Source organism: Moschus berezovskii, chromosome 12 (assembly GCF_049115385.1).
Source record: "Moschus berezovskii isolate FMDL1 chromosome 12, NW_MosBer_1.0, whole genome shotgun sequence".
NCBI lineage: Eukaryota > Metazoa > Chordata > Mammalia > Artiodactyla > Moschidae > Moschus > Moschus berezovskii.
In genome coordinates, this window is record NC_142471.1 from 54,962,231 (window position 1) to 54,979,779 (window position 17,549).

General features: G+C 39.6%; 1 protein-coding gene across 2 annotated transcripts in view; it reads left to right on the forward strand.

Annotated features, from left to right (window-relative positions):
• MINPP1 (multiple inositol-polyphosphate phosphatase 1) overlaps positions 1-17,326 on the forward strand; it is a 41,494-nt gene extending 24,168 nt beyond the window's left edge. The window contains exon 3 of one of the 2 annotated variants that reach the window (XM_088842122.1): positions 14,157-14,400. In XM_088842122.1, the coding sequence (XP_088698248.1) occupies positions 14,157-14,260 (104 nt within the window). In that variant the 3' untranslated portion in view covers positions 14,261-14,400. Of the gene's footprint in view, positions 1-14,156 lie in introns of both variants that reach the window. The other variant, XM_055425161.2, reaches the window with a different exon arrangement.
• The last annotated feature ends 223 nt before the right edge of the window (positions 17,327-17,549 follow it).

A 17,549-nucleotide genomic window follows, 5' to 3' on the forward strand; every position in this document is an offset into this window, starting at 1 on the left:
ATAAAGCAGAAATAGATGTTTTTCTGGAACTCTCTTGCTTTCTCCATGATCCAGTGGATGTTGGCAATTTGATCTCTGGTTCCTCTGTCTTTTCTAAAATGAACTTGAACATCTGGAAGTTCACGGTTCACGTATTGCTGAAGGCTGGCTTGGAGAATTTTGAGCATGACTTTACTAGCGTGAGATGAGTGCAGTTGTGTGGTAGTTTGAGCATTCGTTGGCATTGGCTTTCTTTGGGATTGGAATGAAAACTGACCTTTTCCAGTCCTGTGGCCACTGCTGAGTTTTCCAAATTTGCTGGCATATTGAGTGTAGCACTTTTATAGCATCATCTTTCAGGATTGGAAATAGCTCAACTGGAATTCCATCACCTCCACTAGCTGTGTTTGTAGTGATGCTTCCTAAGGCCCACTTGACTTCACATTCCAGGATGTATGGCTCTAGGTGAGTGATCATACCATCGTGATTATCTGAGAAGTGATTCAGTACTACACACTACAGCCCTGGCAGGGACAGGAAAAACTGTTAAGAGCTCAAGATAATATCAGTTATGCTAACAGCCATACAACTAGTGATACTGAGCTTATTTGCCATCTATGTGTTTACTTTGGTTAAGTGTCTGTTCAAATCTTTTGCCATTTTTTAGTTGGGCTATTTATCATTTTTATTATTGTTGCTTTAAGAGTTCTTTAATGTATATTCTAGATACAGAGTCTTTCTCAGATTTATACTTTACAAGTATATTTTCCTAAACTGTGGTTTGCCTTTTTTGTTTTTATAATAATGTCTTTTATGGGCTAATTTTGTGACACTTTTGATGCAATTCCTCCTGAGCATCTGTTTGGTACCCTGTGTATTTTGAGATTTTCCTATAATGGCTTGTGTGAAGATAAACTATTCCTGGCCGTCTGTTAGCTTTGGGGATTCTTTCCAATTCTTTGTGTTCAGTGCTTTTTGCCTGGATTTGGATAGTTTTTCACAGACATTGAGTTGATCAGTACTAGCTGAAATCTTGAGAGGAGTCACTGCACATCTCTCTTCTCTGGTAGCCTAGCCGGTAAATTCCAGTCAGTTGGGCCTCCATGAATTTCCAGTTCTATCTCATCTTCTCAGGAAGATTGCCATACTCTGTTTGGGTTTCCGTGCCCTGTGCTGCAGCCTGGAAACTAGGCAGTTAAGATGGGAGAGCTGTGGGAATTTGCCTCCTCTCACTCTTATTCTCACCATTGTTGAATATCTGGAAACTGCCTTTTCATATCTTTTGTCTGGCTTTATAGTAGTTTAAGGCACGAAGGTAAATCCAGTCCCTGTTACTACATCTTGGATGAAAGCAAAAGTTATTTCTATGTATTTTTCTTGAGAAAAAACTTTACGCTTGAATCATTTTGTTCTATATTTGTGTTAAAATGTCAAATTTGATACTTCTCCAAGTGCCTCATTGGAGCTAATGCTTCAATCAGATGTAAAATAGGATTAAATTCTTTTTCCTTGTAATTTTCTTCCCAAAGCATCTCATATCTCTGGCAGTTCATGTTGCTTATTTGTGCACTTACATAATTGTGGGAATTACACAAGTCTAAAGCTCTATTTGATATTCTCAGATCATGTTTAAAAATACACTTTGTGTAACATTAGTTGAGTGTGAAACATGAACTAAGAGCTTAGAAAAACCTAAGCTGAGTACATTTTGGAGAAAACATGCAATTTTTAGTTGTTTTCCTGGTTGAGCTTTTTCTTGGGTCTTTTACCTACTTTGAACACATGCATACATGCACAGTCATCAAACCTCACTTAACAACATAATTTTAGACTTCAACTTAACTTTCTTTTTTAATGGAAGATTTGATAAAATCTCCTTACCAACTTACATAAGTAAAAAGAGGGCTGAAATTTGGAGAACTGCATTCTTACTTGCTAGATAACATTAAGTAATTCACTTGTCTTTTCCCTATTTCTAAAATGAGAAGTCATGACCAGATTTCAACCCTAAAATATTAGAATTCCAACTGTGTATTTCTGTATATAATTCATGTAAGTTATTCATTTGTTTTCTTGTATTTGTATTGATAGTTTACATTTTCTAGGGTTTTTAATTTTTTAAAGCTAAAATGAACCTCTGTTAAAAGTGGTTTTGTCACTTTTTGGAAAATGTGATATCTCAGATTTAATGCATTTTTATCAGAGGGATAGGGCAGAATTAAAGGTACATTACATGCCTTTTTGTTCTTTTTTTTTTGGAGACATTGTGCTGCAAGTTCTAAAGAATATCATTACAAGTCAGGGATATAGTTAATATGAGAAATGTGACTAATAGAAGTCTATGTTGGAAGATTGGAGTATGCAGTCAGAATGTAAAGAACAGAAACTACACGATTCAAGAAAAATAGAAATGTTCAAAGCAAATTATAAACTATCTGCATTTTCCTTAATTTGGTATTGTGTGTAAATTTAAAATGTAAATTAATGTATTTAGACATTTTGAATGTAGAGCTCATTGGGACCAAATTATTAGACTTCTCTGAAATACACATGATGCAGGAGATAAAAGCTAATGTGGAACAGAATTGTATATGCTTTGTTCCTCAGGATGTCAGATTGTAATATACAGCAGAGGGATTCTTAGGATGTGTAGAGTCTGAATTCCCAAAACTGTTTTCAAGTTTTTATGGATTTGAGCATTTCTCTGGAATGAAACCTCATTCCTTTAGATTTTCAATTGGTTTCATGTCCCCAGTAATTATAAACCTATAGATGCAGTGAGTATTGAATACTTGTCATTACTGATTGCTTTGGCAGTTCCTCCATTAAAAAAATTTGTACATCTTCCTACCAAAAGACTGCAGTTTTTAGTTAAAGGTAAAAAGCTAGTTCTTTCTATCGTGGCATCCTGAACTTAACAACTCTGTTTATTGAATGGCCATATGATACAAAGAAAACTATATGGGACCACAGGTAGAATAGGATGTAGCAGTCTTTACGCTCTCTGCAATTTTCTGACAAAGTTATGTGGCCTTATATGAAAACAAAGATCATGGCATCTGGTCCCATCACTTCATGGGAAATAGATGGAAAAACAGTGGAAACAGTGTCAGACTTTATTTTTGGGGGCTCCAAAATCACTGCAGATGCTGATTGCAGCCATGAAATTAAAAGACGCTTGCTCCTTGGAAGGAAAGTTATGACCAACCTTGATAGTATATTAAAAAGCAGAGACATTACTTTGCCAACCAAGGTCCGTCTAGTCAAGGCAATGGTTTTTCCCGTGGTCATGTATGGATGTGAGAGTTGGACTGTGAAGAAAGCTGATCGCCGAAGAATCGATGCTTTTGAACTGTGGTGTTGGAGAAGACTCTTGAGAGTCCCTTATACTGCAAGGAGATCCAACCAGTCCATTCTAAAGGAAATCAGTCCTGGGTGTTCATTGGAAGGACTGATGCTAAAACTGAAACTGCAGTACTTTGGCCACCTCATGCGACGAGTTGACTCACTGGAAAAGACTCTGATGCTGGGAAAGGTTGGGGGCGGGAGGAGAAGGGGACGACAGAGAATGAGATGGCTGGATGGCATCACCAACTCTGTGGACATGAGTTTGAGTGAACTCCGGGAGTTGGTGATGGATAGGGAGGCCTGGCGTGCTGTGATTCATGGGGTCGCAAAGAGTCGGACACGACTGAGTGACTGAACTGAACTGAACTGAACTGATATTAGGAATTGAGTAAATTGAGAAGTGATATTTTTTTTTTCACATTCTTTCCCCTATTGTCTTCCCATTCATTATGTTTTCTTGTTCTTTCTGGTCTTTCTAACGAAACACACACACAAACACAAACACACACACACACACGTTCTTTCTGGTCTTTCTAACGAAACACACACACACACACACACACTTGTTCTTTCCGGTCTTTCTAACGAAACACACACACACACGTTCTTTCTGGTCTTTCTAACGAAACACACACACACACACACACACACACCCCACACCCCACCGCACACCCCACCCCCATACTCCCTCTTCAGACATAAACACTGTAACCCATTGGCTGGTGCCACTGTTTTGGACTTAATCATAAACCAACTTTTCTTTAAATAAGCTTGGGAATAAAACCCAGAAAATTTCCCATGGCATCCTTGAAACTTGGATATATTTAAGAAGAAGCTGGGGTTTTGGTTCTTTCAAACAGCAGCTGGGCTTGTACTTAAAGAAGTAAATCAGTTCCTAGCAGATAGCTTAGAGGGGGTTCACTGTGAGGATGTGGCAGAGTTCACATCCCCTATAACTGGTCCCCTGAAATTTTTAACTCTTAGACTTGTCTACACCAAGCCTCTACCAACTTGTCCATTTACAGTTTAAAGTTTTCTGACCCTGGCATGGATTCCTGTGGAGGTTTCTGCTCCTGTAAATTACGATTCTCTGTGTCTGCCCATCTCTCCAATTTAGGGGGCAGCAGTTTGACCTGTGACCTCACCTCTCTAATGAATCTAAGATGAACCGTTGAGTTTTTGTTTTGTTTGGCTCTGTTGTTAGGGTGGAATGGCAGTTTCTAAGCTCCTTACAGACTGAAAATTGAAAGTTCTAGTTTTTTTTATATCCAGAGTTTGATATTTTCACAATTGAGTTTCAAGCAATAAAGTAGAGATCAGCTTACATATTGCTTGCATGCATGTGTGTGAGGCAGAAATACTGGAGTGGATTGCCATTTCCTCCACAAGGGGATCTTTCCAACCCAGGGATCAAACTCACTTCTCCTGTGGCTCCTGCATTGGCAGGCAGATTCTTTACCACAGAGACACTGGGAAGCCCAAAATATGAGATCCACATATTGTTTAGTCATTGTTTATAAGTGAAGAAAAGCATTCTCACATTCTTAGCCGTGAAGTAGGCCCTTGATTTGCAGTATGTAGTCTAAGAGACTGAAAAATTACTAGGTAAGTTCTTTTGAATTATGTACCTCATAATTATGAGTTAGATGTTTTACTTCTGCTGTTTTAGGGAGCCTTGAAGATTACACGAAGAAGAATTATATTTATTCTAGTTTTAGCACTTGAACCATTAAGGATTACCAAGTTGAACTCCAGCTAAGAAAAACAAATAGTGAAGAAAAAGTTTTGTTTGAATCTCGTGATTTATATTCTGAGCTTTTATCTATTGAGAATTCTTTTTGAGTTAATGCAAAAATCACTTACCTTTTTTTTTTAATCTTGTAACTTATTTAGAAATGTGTTAAATTCTGCTTCTTACCCTTAAAATGCAACCTATAAATTTTGTGAGCTCTGAATTTATTTTGAAATAAAATCAAAAAGAGTTTTAGAATTATTTAAAATATGGAGGTTCAGTTCAGTTGCTCAGTCGTGTCCGACTCTTTGCGACCCCCGTGGACTGCAGCACGCCAGGCTTCCCTGTTCATCACCAACTCCCGGAGTTTACTCAAACTCATGTCCATCGAGTCGGTGATGCCATCCAACCATCTCCTTCTCTGTTGTCCCCTTCTCCTCCCGCCCGCAATCCCTCCCAGCATCAGAGTCTTTTCTAGAGAGTCAGCTCTTCTCATGAGATGGCCAAAGTATTGTAGGTTCAGCTTTAGCATCAGTCCTTCCAAAGAACACCCAGGATTGATCTCCTTTAGAATGGACTAGTTGGATCTCCTTGCAGTCCAAGGGACTCTCAAGAGTCTTCTCCAGCACCACAGTTGAAAAGCATCAAATGTTGGATCCCACCAAGGAAAGATACCCCACGTCCAAGAGCAAAGGAGAAGCCCCAGCAAGATGGTTCAGTTCAGTTGCTCAGTCGTGTCCGACTCTTTGCGACCCCATGAATCACAGCACGCCAGGCCTCCCTGTCCATCACCAACTCCCGGAGTACACTCAAACTCATGTCCATCGAGTCGGTGATGCCATCCAGCCATCTCATTCTCTGTCGTCCCTGTCTCCTCCCACCCCCAATCCTTCCTAGGATCAGACTCTTTTCCAGTGAGTCAATTCAACGCATGAGGTGGCCAAAGTATTGGAGGCAAAATCGTGTCTAGAATCAAACCCCTTAGCCACCAGAGACACTCAGAGGCTTAAACAGACCTTGTGTGTACCAGGACCCAGAGAGCCCACAGAGCCTGAGCCAGAGTGTCTGAGTTCATGCCTCCTGTGGAGGTGTGGGTTAGCAGTGGACTGCCGCAGGGGCACGGGCTCTGGGTGCAGCAGACCTGGGTATGGCATAAGCCTTCTTGGAGGAGGTCGCCATTAACCCCACCATAGAGCTGCCAGAACTTATACAGGATTGGGGAAACAATTGTGCTCTTGGAGGGCACAAACAAAAGCTTGTGTGCACCAGGACCCCAAAGAAAGAAGCAGTGACCCCACAAGAGGCTGACCCAGACTTGCCCGTGGGTGTCCAGGAGTCTCTGGCAGAGGCGTGGGTTGGCGGCGGCCTGCTGCAGTCTGGGGGCACTGAGTGCAGCAGTGTGTGCATGGGACCTTTTGAAGGAGGTCGCCTTTATCTTCATTACCTCCACCAGAGTTTGGCCTCAAGTCAAACAACAGGAAGGGAACACAGCCATGCCCATCAACAGAAAATTGGATTAAAGATTTACTGAGCATGACCCTGTATCGGGGACCAGCCTCGATATGGCCCAGGGTATCCTCGGGATGAACGGCGTCGGCGTCAGCGAGAGAGAGAGAAGGAGAGAGAGAGAGAGAGAGACAGGGGCTGATGATTCCTTGGTTTACGCAGGAAACCAATAAAAGCCCAGCACGGGGTTTTCTCTGTTTACGTAGGCCGCAGGCGCCCTCTCGAATCACTGGAGGCACCCCACCAGGGCACCCCCTTGAGTGGGTCTTAGAAGCCCAGGCAGATAAGTAAACGCAGAGGGCCCAGCGCTCCAAGGATCTCAACCAGAAAAATGAGAATAGAGAAAAGGATGGAAAAAGAGAAAGAACGACACGGCAAGACCAAGCTTCAGTGAGCAAGGCCCAAAACTTTATTTTCCAGTGCTGCTTTTATACCCTAAGTTGTGCACATAAAAAATAGAGAAAGGGAGGTATAGAGTCACGCCAAAATCATGCGAGGTCAGCAGTCTTGACCCTTATCAGGATCAGGGCTCATTTTTGTATGTCTCATGATATACAAAAGTTTTGGGTGGTTTACATCATCTTCTGGCCAGGAGGCCTGCTAACAGTTTATGGCCGTCTCTCCTAACAAAGGTTAGTTAGCTAGAAAAAGTCTTATATTCTTTTAAGGTGGTTTTCCTAAAGTCAGGTGCTAGACACATGACAAAGTTACATTCCTATAAGGCAAAAGTGTAGTGAGCTACAAGAAAGGAATTTATTAACTTAGATCTGATGTAGTTAAATCAAAGGCTACTACTTATTTTCTCTATATGTGATTAATATATTTCCAAGGATACAATAGATAGAGGAAACTTTGCAGCAAGCATTGATTCAACAATGAAATCTTTTTTAGTACTATTCTAATGATTTTAACTTCTTCAACAGATTCCTGTATTTTAGAATATTAGGCTTTCTGTCCTTGCTTGGCTGGGAGGCTGCAAACAGTCACACTCGTAGTTGTAAGAGCCCGGACAAACTTGTCATGCAAGTTAGAAAGCTATCAGAGGGGCTTGGATTGGAACACTCCTATTAAGCTGAGGAGAACTTTTTAACTACAGCTCTGAATTAATGTTTTCAGAGAAAGGTGGTTGGGGGGAAGCCCCCGTAAGTATTAGAGGACTTGGTAAGAGGCGTAAGATAGTAAGGCAGTCAGACTCCCGTTTTCTTTGGGGTAGATGCTCAGGTAAGTCCAGGGGGTTCCTCGAGTCCTGATTAGCCTTTGCCTGTCAGGCCTCTTCCCCAGTTGACCTTTGCCACGGGTAGGATTTCCCTCACTGGCTCCCGGCAACCCTGCCCATCAGAACAAGACCCAGTTTCCCCCTCAGTCAGTCTCCCATCAGGAAGCTTCCCTAAGCCTCTTATCCTTCTCCATCAGAGGGCAGACAGAATGAAAACCACGATCACAGAAAACTAACCTATCTGATCACATGGACCACAGCCTTGTCTTAACTCAATGAAACTATGTAGGGCCACCCAAGATGGTGGAGAGTGGTCATGGTGGAGAGTTCTGACAAATTGTGGTCCACTGGAGAAGGGAATGGCAACCACTTCAGTATTCTTGCCTTGAGAACCCCATGAACAGTATGAAAATATGGAGATGGTTAAAGATAATTTTAGACCACTTTAGAGTTTTAGTTTTATGTTCATGTTGATAGTAGCATATTTTACAAAGTTTCATAAGGCATTCTTTTCTATTTTTTATAAAATAAAAAAGCTCTTTCTCTATTAGATAAAATTTCTGTAAGCCAGATTTTTAATACTGTTCCTTGGCACTTTTAAAAAAGATATAAACCAAACCAGGCTTCCTGGTGCCCTGGTAAAGAATCCACGTGCAATCCAGGAGACCCGGGTTCGATCCCTGGGTTGGGAAGATCCTCTGAAGGAGGGCAGGGCAACTCCATTATTCTTCCCTGGAGAATTCCATGGACAGAGGAGCATGGCAGGCTATAGTCAGTGGGGTCGCAAAGAGTCAGACACGACTGAAGCAACTTAGCACACAGAACACACAAACCAAACCAGTAAAGTACCTTCTTGTATGTTCAATAAAGATTTGTATACATACACTTAGGAATGATTTACACATAACTCTTAAAGTGGTAATTTATTTCAAGTGATTATATGATGCACACATACACATACACACGCACACATATGTTTGTGTTGTTTGTAATACACCCGACAAGGGGTGATATTGCTATCAGAAAACAAGAAGTCAGGCTTCATCCTGATACAAACTAGTGCTGTATTTCATAATTAGGTGTCTTTGAAATGGGCAAAGTGACTTTCATTATGTCTGGGAAATGAGAGATGAAGAGGGGGAGGTTGGTTGGCAAGGCAAAGATGTTCATCTATAAAGAAAAAAGTGTTTAGGAAATTGTATCCATTGGATCTGGATACAACTTCAGTACAGTGTTCCAGATAGCTATTACTTATTCATTGGAGTTGAAACATTTGACCCAGATACAGCTTCTCTGAAGTTAAAAATTGTCTTTTTTTTTGACATATTCCCTTTCTTCTGTGCTACAATAAAAATGTAGTTGCATACATTATTTAATACTCAACAAAGTGAATTCAAGGCGTAGAGTATTATTACTGCGTAGAGTATTATTACTTTGTTGCAGAAAATTAGTCACATCCATTTTTGTCCAGTACTTTTTGTGTGTAAATGCAAGGGACATCAGCCAACTTCTTTTTCTGAAGTAGCAACAGCGTCTGCTATGTGTGCACAACCCTAAGGCACAAAGGGTAAAGGTAGGCAAAAAATAATTATGAGTGAAATTGTGCTCATTTCTCCTTTGTGTTATTGTAAAAATATGTAACCTACAAAGAATTATAAGTTGCTTACTATTTTCTGCAAGCACATTTAATCTCTAAGTAAGCTGATGATTTTAGTTTTTTACATTGTTTTGAGGAAGGCTACTTTAGTTTTGACCCTCTAATATATAGTTACACTTGTTTTTCATTATCACTATTGTATTTATGGATTTAAACAGACCTTTAAAAATACTGTTTTTTATATATTTCATCCTTTTGTAATGGAGATTGATCTGTAATAAGATAATATTTCAGTTCAGTTCAGTTCAGTTCAGTTCAGTCGCTCAGTCGTGTCCGACTCTCCGCGACCCCATGAATCACAGCACGCCAGGCCTCCCTGTCCATCACCAACTCCCGGAGTACACTCAAACTCATGTCCACAGAGTCGGTGATGCCATCCAGCCATCTCATTCTCCGTCGTCCCCTTCTCCTCCCGCCCCCAACCTTTCCCAGCATCAGAGTCTTTTCCAGTGAGTCAACTCTCCGCATGAGGTGGCCAAAGTATTGCAGTTTCAGCTTTAGCATCAGTCCCTCCAATGAACATCCAGGATTGATCTCCTTTAGAATGGACTGGTTGGATCTCCTTGCAGTATAAGGGACTCTCAAGAGTCTTCTCCAACACCACAGTTCAAAAGCATCGATTCTTCGGCGATCAGCCTTCTTCACAGTCCAACTCTCACAACCATACATGACCACGGGAAAAACCATTGCCTTGACTAGACGGACCTTGGTTGGCAAAGTAATGTCTCTGCTTTTTAATATACTATCAAGGTTGGTCATAACTTTCCTTCCAAGGAGCAAGCGTCTTTTAATTTCATGGCTGCAATCAGCATCTGCAGTGATTTTGGAGCCCAAAAAAACAAAGTCTGACACTGTTTCCACTGTTTTTCCATCTATTTCCCATGAAGTGATGGGACCAGATGCCATGATCTTTGTTTTCTGAATGTTGAGCTTCAAACCAACCTTTTCACTCTCCTCTTTCACTTTCATCAAGAGGCTTTTGAGTTCCTCTTCACTTTCTGCCATAAGGGTAGTGTCATCTGCATATCTGAGGTTATTGATATTTCTCCCAGCAATCTTGACTCCAGCTTGTGCTTCTTCCAGCCCAGCGTTCCTCATGATGTACTCTGCATATAAGTTAAATAAGCAAGGTGACAATATACAACCTTGACGTACACCTTTTCCTATTTGGAACCAGTCTGTTGTTCCATGTCCAGTTCTAACTGTTGCTTCCTGACCTGCATACAGGTTTCTCAAGAGGCAGGTCAGGTGGTCTGGGATTCCCATCTCTTTCAGAATGTTCCACAGTTTATTGTGATCCACACAGTCAAAGGCTTTGGCATAGTCAATGAAGCAGAAATAGATGTTTTTCTGAAACTCTCTTGCTTTCTCCATGATCCAGCGGATGTTGGCAATTTGATCTCTGGTGCCTCTGCCTTTTCTAAAACCTGCTTGAACATCTGGGAGTTCACGGTTTACATATTGCTGAAGCCTGGCTTGGAGAATTTTGAGCATGACTTTGCTAGCGTGTGAGATGAGGGCAATTGTCCGGTAGTTTGAGCATTCTTTGGCATTGCCTTTCTTTGGGATTGGAATGAAGACTGACCTCTTCCAGTCCTGTGGCCACTGCTGAGTTTTCCAAATCTGCTGACATATTGAGTGCAGCACTTTCACAGCATCATCTTTCAAGACTTGTAATAGCTCAACTGGAATTCCATCACCTCCACTAGCTTTGTTAGTAGTGATGCTTTCTAAGGCCCACTTGACTTCACATTCCAAGATGTCTGGCTCTAGGTCAGTGATCACGTTATCGTGACTATCTTGGTCGGGAAGATCTTTTTTGTACAGTTCTTCTGTGTATTCTTGCCACCTCTTCTTAATATCTTCTGCTTCTGTTAGGTCCATACCATTTCTGTCCTTTATCGAGCCCATCTTTGCATGAAATGTTCCCTTGGAATCTCTAATTTTCTTGAAGAGGTCTCTTGTTTTTCCTATTTTGTTGTTTTCCTCTATTTCTTTGCATTGATCACTGAGGAAGTCTTTCTTATCTCTCCTTGCTATTCTTTGGAACTCTGCATTCAGATGCTTATATCTTTCCTTTTCTCCTTTGCTTTTCGCTTCTCTTCTTTTCACAGCTATTTGTAAGGCCTCCTCAGACAGCCATTTCGCTCTTTTGCATTTCTTTTCCATGGGGATGGTCTCGTTCCCTGTCTCCTGTACAATGTCACGAACCTCAGTCCAGAGTTCATCAGGCACTCTATCTATCAGATCTAGTCCCTTAAATCTATTTCTCACTTCCACTGTATAATCATAAGGGATTTGATTGAGGTCATATCTGAATGGTCTAGTGGTTTTCCCTACTTTCTTCAATTTAAGTATGAACTTCGCAATAAGGAGTTCATGATCTGAGCCACAGTCAGCTCCTGGTCTTGTTTTTGCTAACTGTATACAGCTTCTCCATCTTTGGCTACAAAGAATATAATCAATCTGATTTCGGTGTTGACCATCTGGTGATGTCCATGTGTAGAGTCTTCTCTTGTGTTGTTGGAAGAGGGTGTTTGCTATGACCAGTGCATTCTCTTGACAAAACTCTATTAGCCTTTGCCCTGCTTCATTCCGTGCTCCAAGGCCAAATTTGCCAGTTACTCCAGGTGTTTCTTGACTTATTTAGGGCACTTATTTTTTAAATTGTGTTTTTCCTTTCTGTTGAAAATTTCTTGAAATTGTAAAATATTTTCTTTAATTTAGATGCATCATATGACACAATTCATTCATTTGTTTTTGTTGATTTGGCTTTCTATGTGAATCTAATTATATATAAAATTGATTTCCCGTAAAACTCCCAGTAAGCATTTTTAAAGCACAGCTTTTCTCAACTTTCTTCTCAAAAATAGCTGATTTTAATATGTGACTGAAAGTAGGCAGGCAAAAGAGAAAATGGGATTTATTGCACTTTATATAAATCTAAGGAATCTTAGGTTTAAAACTTAAATTTGGGTAACAATCTAGATTTAATTTCTTCTGTGGCTTGTATGTGTGAAGTTAATAGGACTTTGAACTCATCATTTGTACATAGCCCTGTTGGTCTGTCCCCTTCCCCCAGCACACATTTTTTTTGTTTCATATTTGTGTTTGTTGTTTGTCTTTTATCTTTTTTTTTCCTATTTTCTCTTTGATTGACTTTTGAACCCAAGTATGTAGGTAAGTCTGTTTACTTCACTGCCTATTGAACGCTTTTCCACACAGTAGCCACCAGCCACATGTGGTTATTCAGCACCTGAAAATGGGGCTGGTCTGAATTGAGATTGCTGTAAATGTAAAGTGCACGTGGCATTTCAAGGACTTGGTAGAAAAAAGTAAAATAGTTGTGAGTGTTTCCCTTGAGTTTTTTATCTGCTATCCATTTGCTCCATCTATTTTTATGTGCGGAATCAGGAGGATTCAGAAACTGCTGCAAATATTGCTGTCCTCCCAGAAAATTTGTAACCTAATGTTTGGTTAACTGTTTGAATAGTTTGTTTTTTTTTAATTGAGTATAGTTGTTTTACAGTGTTGTGTTAGTCTCTGCTGTACGACAAAGTGAATCAGCTTCATCTATACATATATCCTGTCGTCTTGGATTTTGTGTTTGAATAGGCTTACAAATTATATTTAAGAACAGAAGCCATAGTCTTTTTATAAAAGTTGGAGAAAAGGCTAAATAGTCATTTGCTGCTGTTTTATAAAAATTATTTATTTATTTATTTTTGGCTGAGCTAGGTCTTTGCTGCTCAGGCTTTCCTCAAGTTGCATCAAGTATTCTTTAGTTGCAGTGTGAAGGCTTCTCATTGATGTGGCGTCTCTTGTGGCAGAGCACAGGCCCTAGGGCTGCAGTAGCTGTGGCTTCTGGGCTCTGGAGCACAGGCTCAGTGGTTGTGGCGCACTGGCTTTGTTGCTCTGCAGCACATGGAATCTTGCCCAGATCAGGGATCTAACCCGTTTCACCTGCACTGGCAGGTGGATTCTTTACCACTGAGCCACCAGGGAAGCCCTGCTGCTACTTTTAAAAGAAGCCTTTGTCAGAGAAAAATCATAGAAAACTTGAAAGAAAATAAAAAGGTGACCTAGCTCATGTGTTGAAAGCTGTTGTTTCTGGCAGTGTATAAACTCCATTCCCAACCACAGACCTAGTTGATCAGCTAGAATAGGTTGTGTCTTTACCTTTTTGTGACTCTCCTACATTTGGTGACCAAGTCAGGTCTCCTAAAACATTGAAGAATTATATGCATTACCATTCACTGCTCAGACTTGGTTTTAACCAAGAAATTTACTGAATAGTGTCCTAATTCCTTAAAGATGAAATAACATTTGAAATTCGTTCAGATGAGCTCCAGAGAGTAATCAATATTTACTAAGGGCCAGGTGCTCAGATTCATTACAGAAAGGCAATACAGTTTCGAAATCCATATATCAACGTGAAGTTCCCTTATCTACCAGTAAAGACTCAGCTCTCTTTAAGTTTAAAGAATGTGTGTGTTTTAGATAGATTTACAATATGCAGTGATCCAAAACTTTAAAATGTAATTTTAGTGCAAAAAGTTCAGTTCTCTTCCACGCAGAATTTAGCCATATTGTTGTTTATATAAAGATTTTTAAAAGATGAGAAAATTGTGTGTTAATTCTAAGTGTGGTTATTATGTTAAATTGCTATGTATGTAGAAAATGCTTATATGTGTCTTTTTCTTTATTTCTCTTTTAAGTTCTCAACCAATTTCCTCTCCAGTCATCCTTCAGTTTGGCCACGCAGAGACCCTTCTTCCATTGCTTTCTCTCATGGGCTACTTCAAAGACAAGGAACCCCTAACAGCTTACAATTACAAGGAGCAGATGCATCGGAAGTTCCGAAGTGGTCACATTGTACCCTATGCTTCAAACCTGATATTTGTGCTCTACCATTGTAAAAATGCTAAGACTCCTAAAGAAGAATTCCGAGTGCAGATGTTACTGAATGAAAAAGTGTTACCATTGGCTCACTCACAAGAAACTGTTTCTTTGTATGAAGATCTGAAGAACCACTATAAGGACATCCTTCAGAGCTGTCGTACCAATGAAGAATGTGAACTGCCAAAGGCGAACACATCTGATGAGCTATGAGTAACTGCCAAACATTTTTAATTCATCAGCAATCTCCAGGGAGTGATTCCATGCTTGGAATAGGTGGGCAGTCCCTGGGTACAGAAAGCTTTAACATTTCTTGGGTATTTCTGTTTTTTCAAAGAAAAATATTTCTTTTTGAGTCTGGACATGGATATGTAAGAAATGATTCTTCACTGAAGCAGCTCTCATGGGATATCTATTCAGAGATAACTGGTACTACATACGTTTACAGAAATTAAATTCTTCCTATTTATGTAAGAAATCTCACACTGAGACAGAACATGATTTCAAAATGATACACAGAAGTTTTGGAGTAACCAAATATTTTGTCAGTTGAACAATCTATAACTTCAGTGGACAAGGTCTAGGAACTTTACCAGCTGTGCTGCCATTCTTTCTTTTTTCCTCAGGTAGCACGGTTCTAGTATTATCTTCTTAATCAGAGCTATTATGATTAACTGGGAGTGTCACTTTGGAAGAAATTAACATCTCTAGTTGAGAATTTGAAACAATATTAAGAACCAGTATAATTTAAAAGAACACCTTCACTGAAGGAAGACAAAAGTATAATAAAATATCTTTGTTAAGAGTATTTATAAAGTATTTGAACGCGATTTCAGTAATTCCTTTTAACCTCTTAGTAAGTCTTGAAAGGCCGTTGTTTAATTATTATCATACCTGTTTCACATATATAACTGGAAGAACAAAGAGGACCATTAGCAACAAGACCGAAGAATAGAATCAAACTTAAATCCATTGCTTTATGTGTTTTAAAAAATTGTCACTTTGCTTGTATTTGTGTATTTTACTGTTATGTGAGATACAGCTTTTGAGGGTTTAATTTCTTTTTTGTTCTTTATTTTTGTAAAGACTGACTTCATACTGGTGGGCTTTCAGTTTCACATATGCTGCTGCTTAGTCATTCAGTCGTGTCTGACTCTTTGTGACCTCATGGACTGTAGCTCACCAGGCTCCTCTGTCCATGGGATTCTCCAGGCAAGAATGCTGGAGTGGGTTGCCATGCCCTTCTCCAGGGGATATTCCCAACCCAAGGATTGAACCCGGCTCCTACCCACATTACAGGCAGATTCTTTACCATCTGAGCCACAAGGGAAGACCTTTCACAGATATGAACTCATTTCAAAGCAATAGTTCTGAGCTCTATCAAATGTCATAAAAGTAGTTTCTATAATAATAAACATAATTCTTATAACTTTACTACCAGGTTTGTTTCTGCCTTCCATATTGATACACAGTCAGTTCAATTCAGTTCAGTCGCTCAGTCGTGTCCGACCCTTTGTGACCCCATGACAGCATGCCAGGCCTCCCTGTCCATCACCAACTCCCAGAGTCCACCCAAACCCATGTCCATTGAGTCGGTGATGCCATCCAACCATCTCATCCTCTCTCGTCCCCTTCTCCTCCTGCCCTCAATCTATCCCAGCATCAGGGTCTTTTCAAATGAGTCAGCTCTTTGCATCAGGTGGTCAAAGGATTGGAGTTTCAGCCTCAACATCAGTCCTTCCAGTGAACACCCAGGACTGATCTCCTTTAGGATGGACTGGTTGGAGCTCCTTGCAGTCCAAGGGACTCTCAAGAGTCTTCTCCAACACCACAGTTCAAAAGCATCAATTCTTCTGCTCTCAGCTTTCTTCATAGTCCAACTCTCACATCCATACATGACCACTGGAAAACCATAGCCTTGACTAGATGGACCTTTGTTGACAAAGTAATGTTTCTGCTTTTTAATATGCTGTCTAGGTTGGTTATAACTTTCCTTCCAAGGAGTAAGTGTCTTTTAATTACACAATCAGTAATTGATGGTAAAAGGATAGCATTTCAGGCAGCATTGACTAATCAGGCAATATAAGGACATTTTCTTCCAATAAAAATTTCTAGGGAGGAAGGCTCAAGAGGAAAGTAAATAAATTTATATATATGTATGTATAATTATGGCTGAATTGCATTGTTGTATGGCAGAAACCAACACAACATTGTAAAGCAGTTTTCCTCCGATTAAAGAATAAAAAATGTCTTAGGTTTTCACTTATTAAGAATGGAAATCCGTTTTGTTCAAAATCTAAATAAAGTATTACAACTGTATATTGAAATTATAAAAGAAGATGCATAGATCATTGATCTGTAGATCATTGATCTTCAACCGAGTGATGTTCACAGACTAGATGATTAGCTGATAAATACTACTGATGCATCAGTACACTGCTGATTATTCCTACAAAGGTCTGATGTTAATCATTTTCTTTTTTAAGAATTTGTGTAAAGCAGACAAGAAGAGAACAGTATAATGAGCATTCATGCCCATCATGCTGTTTTATCAAAATTTATATCATTTGATTTAGATCGAATAAGAAGAATTGAAGACTTTTGTATGTCTTCCTGATGCTTTTCCCTCACTACCTGCCTGTAGGTAACCACCAACATGAAGTGCAGTATTCACCATTCTACTGTATGCTTGACTCTGAAATTTTATAGTATTGTGGGAATTTAAACTTTTCTATAAAAAGTACTTCACTGTGCGTATCATTCTTAAATAACATTTAATTGCTGTATTTGTATTTCAAGACTTTTTGATCATTTATCACAAATCAACAAATCAGTTCATGAGTCATGTACTTTTTAGGTACAAACATGACTCAGACTGTGAGCATGTTAAAGTTGAATAAGCCTAGTTTTTCTTTCAAGGGGGTTATCGTAAAAGACCTTACAACAAATTTACTTGATGTCTGGAACATTAAATAATTTGATTCATGAAGTTTTCATAGACTATTGAAGTTTTATAGAAATTGTTTAATTTATTATTTATTGTTAAGTAGAACCATAAAGTTATCATTGTAGTCTTTGGTATGTAAACTATTTCGGGATCGAGGGTAAGTATGGTCCATTTTCATTAATGTTACAGAGGCTGTGACATTATTTTGGTGCTATTATTCTCACTTAGGAAATACCTGAAACTGAAGAATCTTATGATAAAAGCA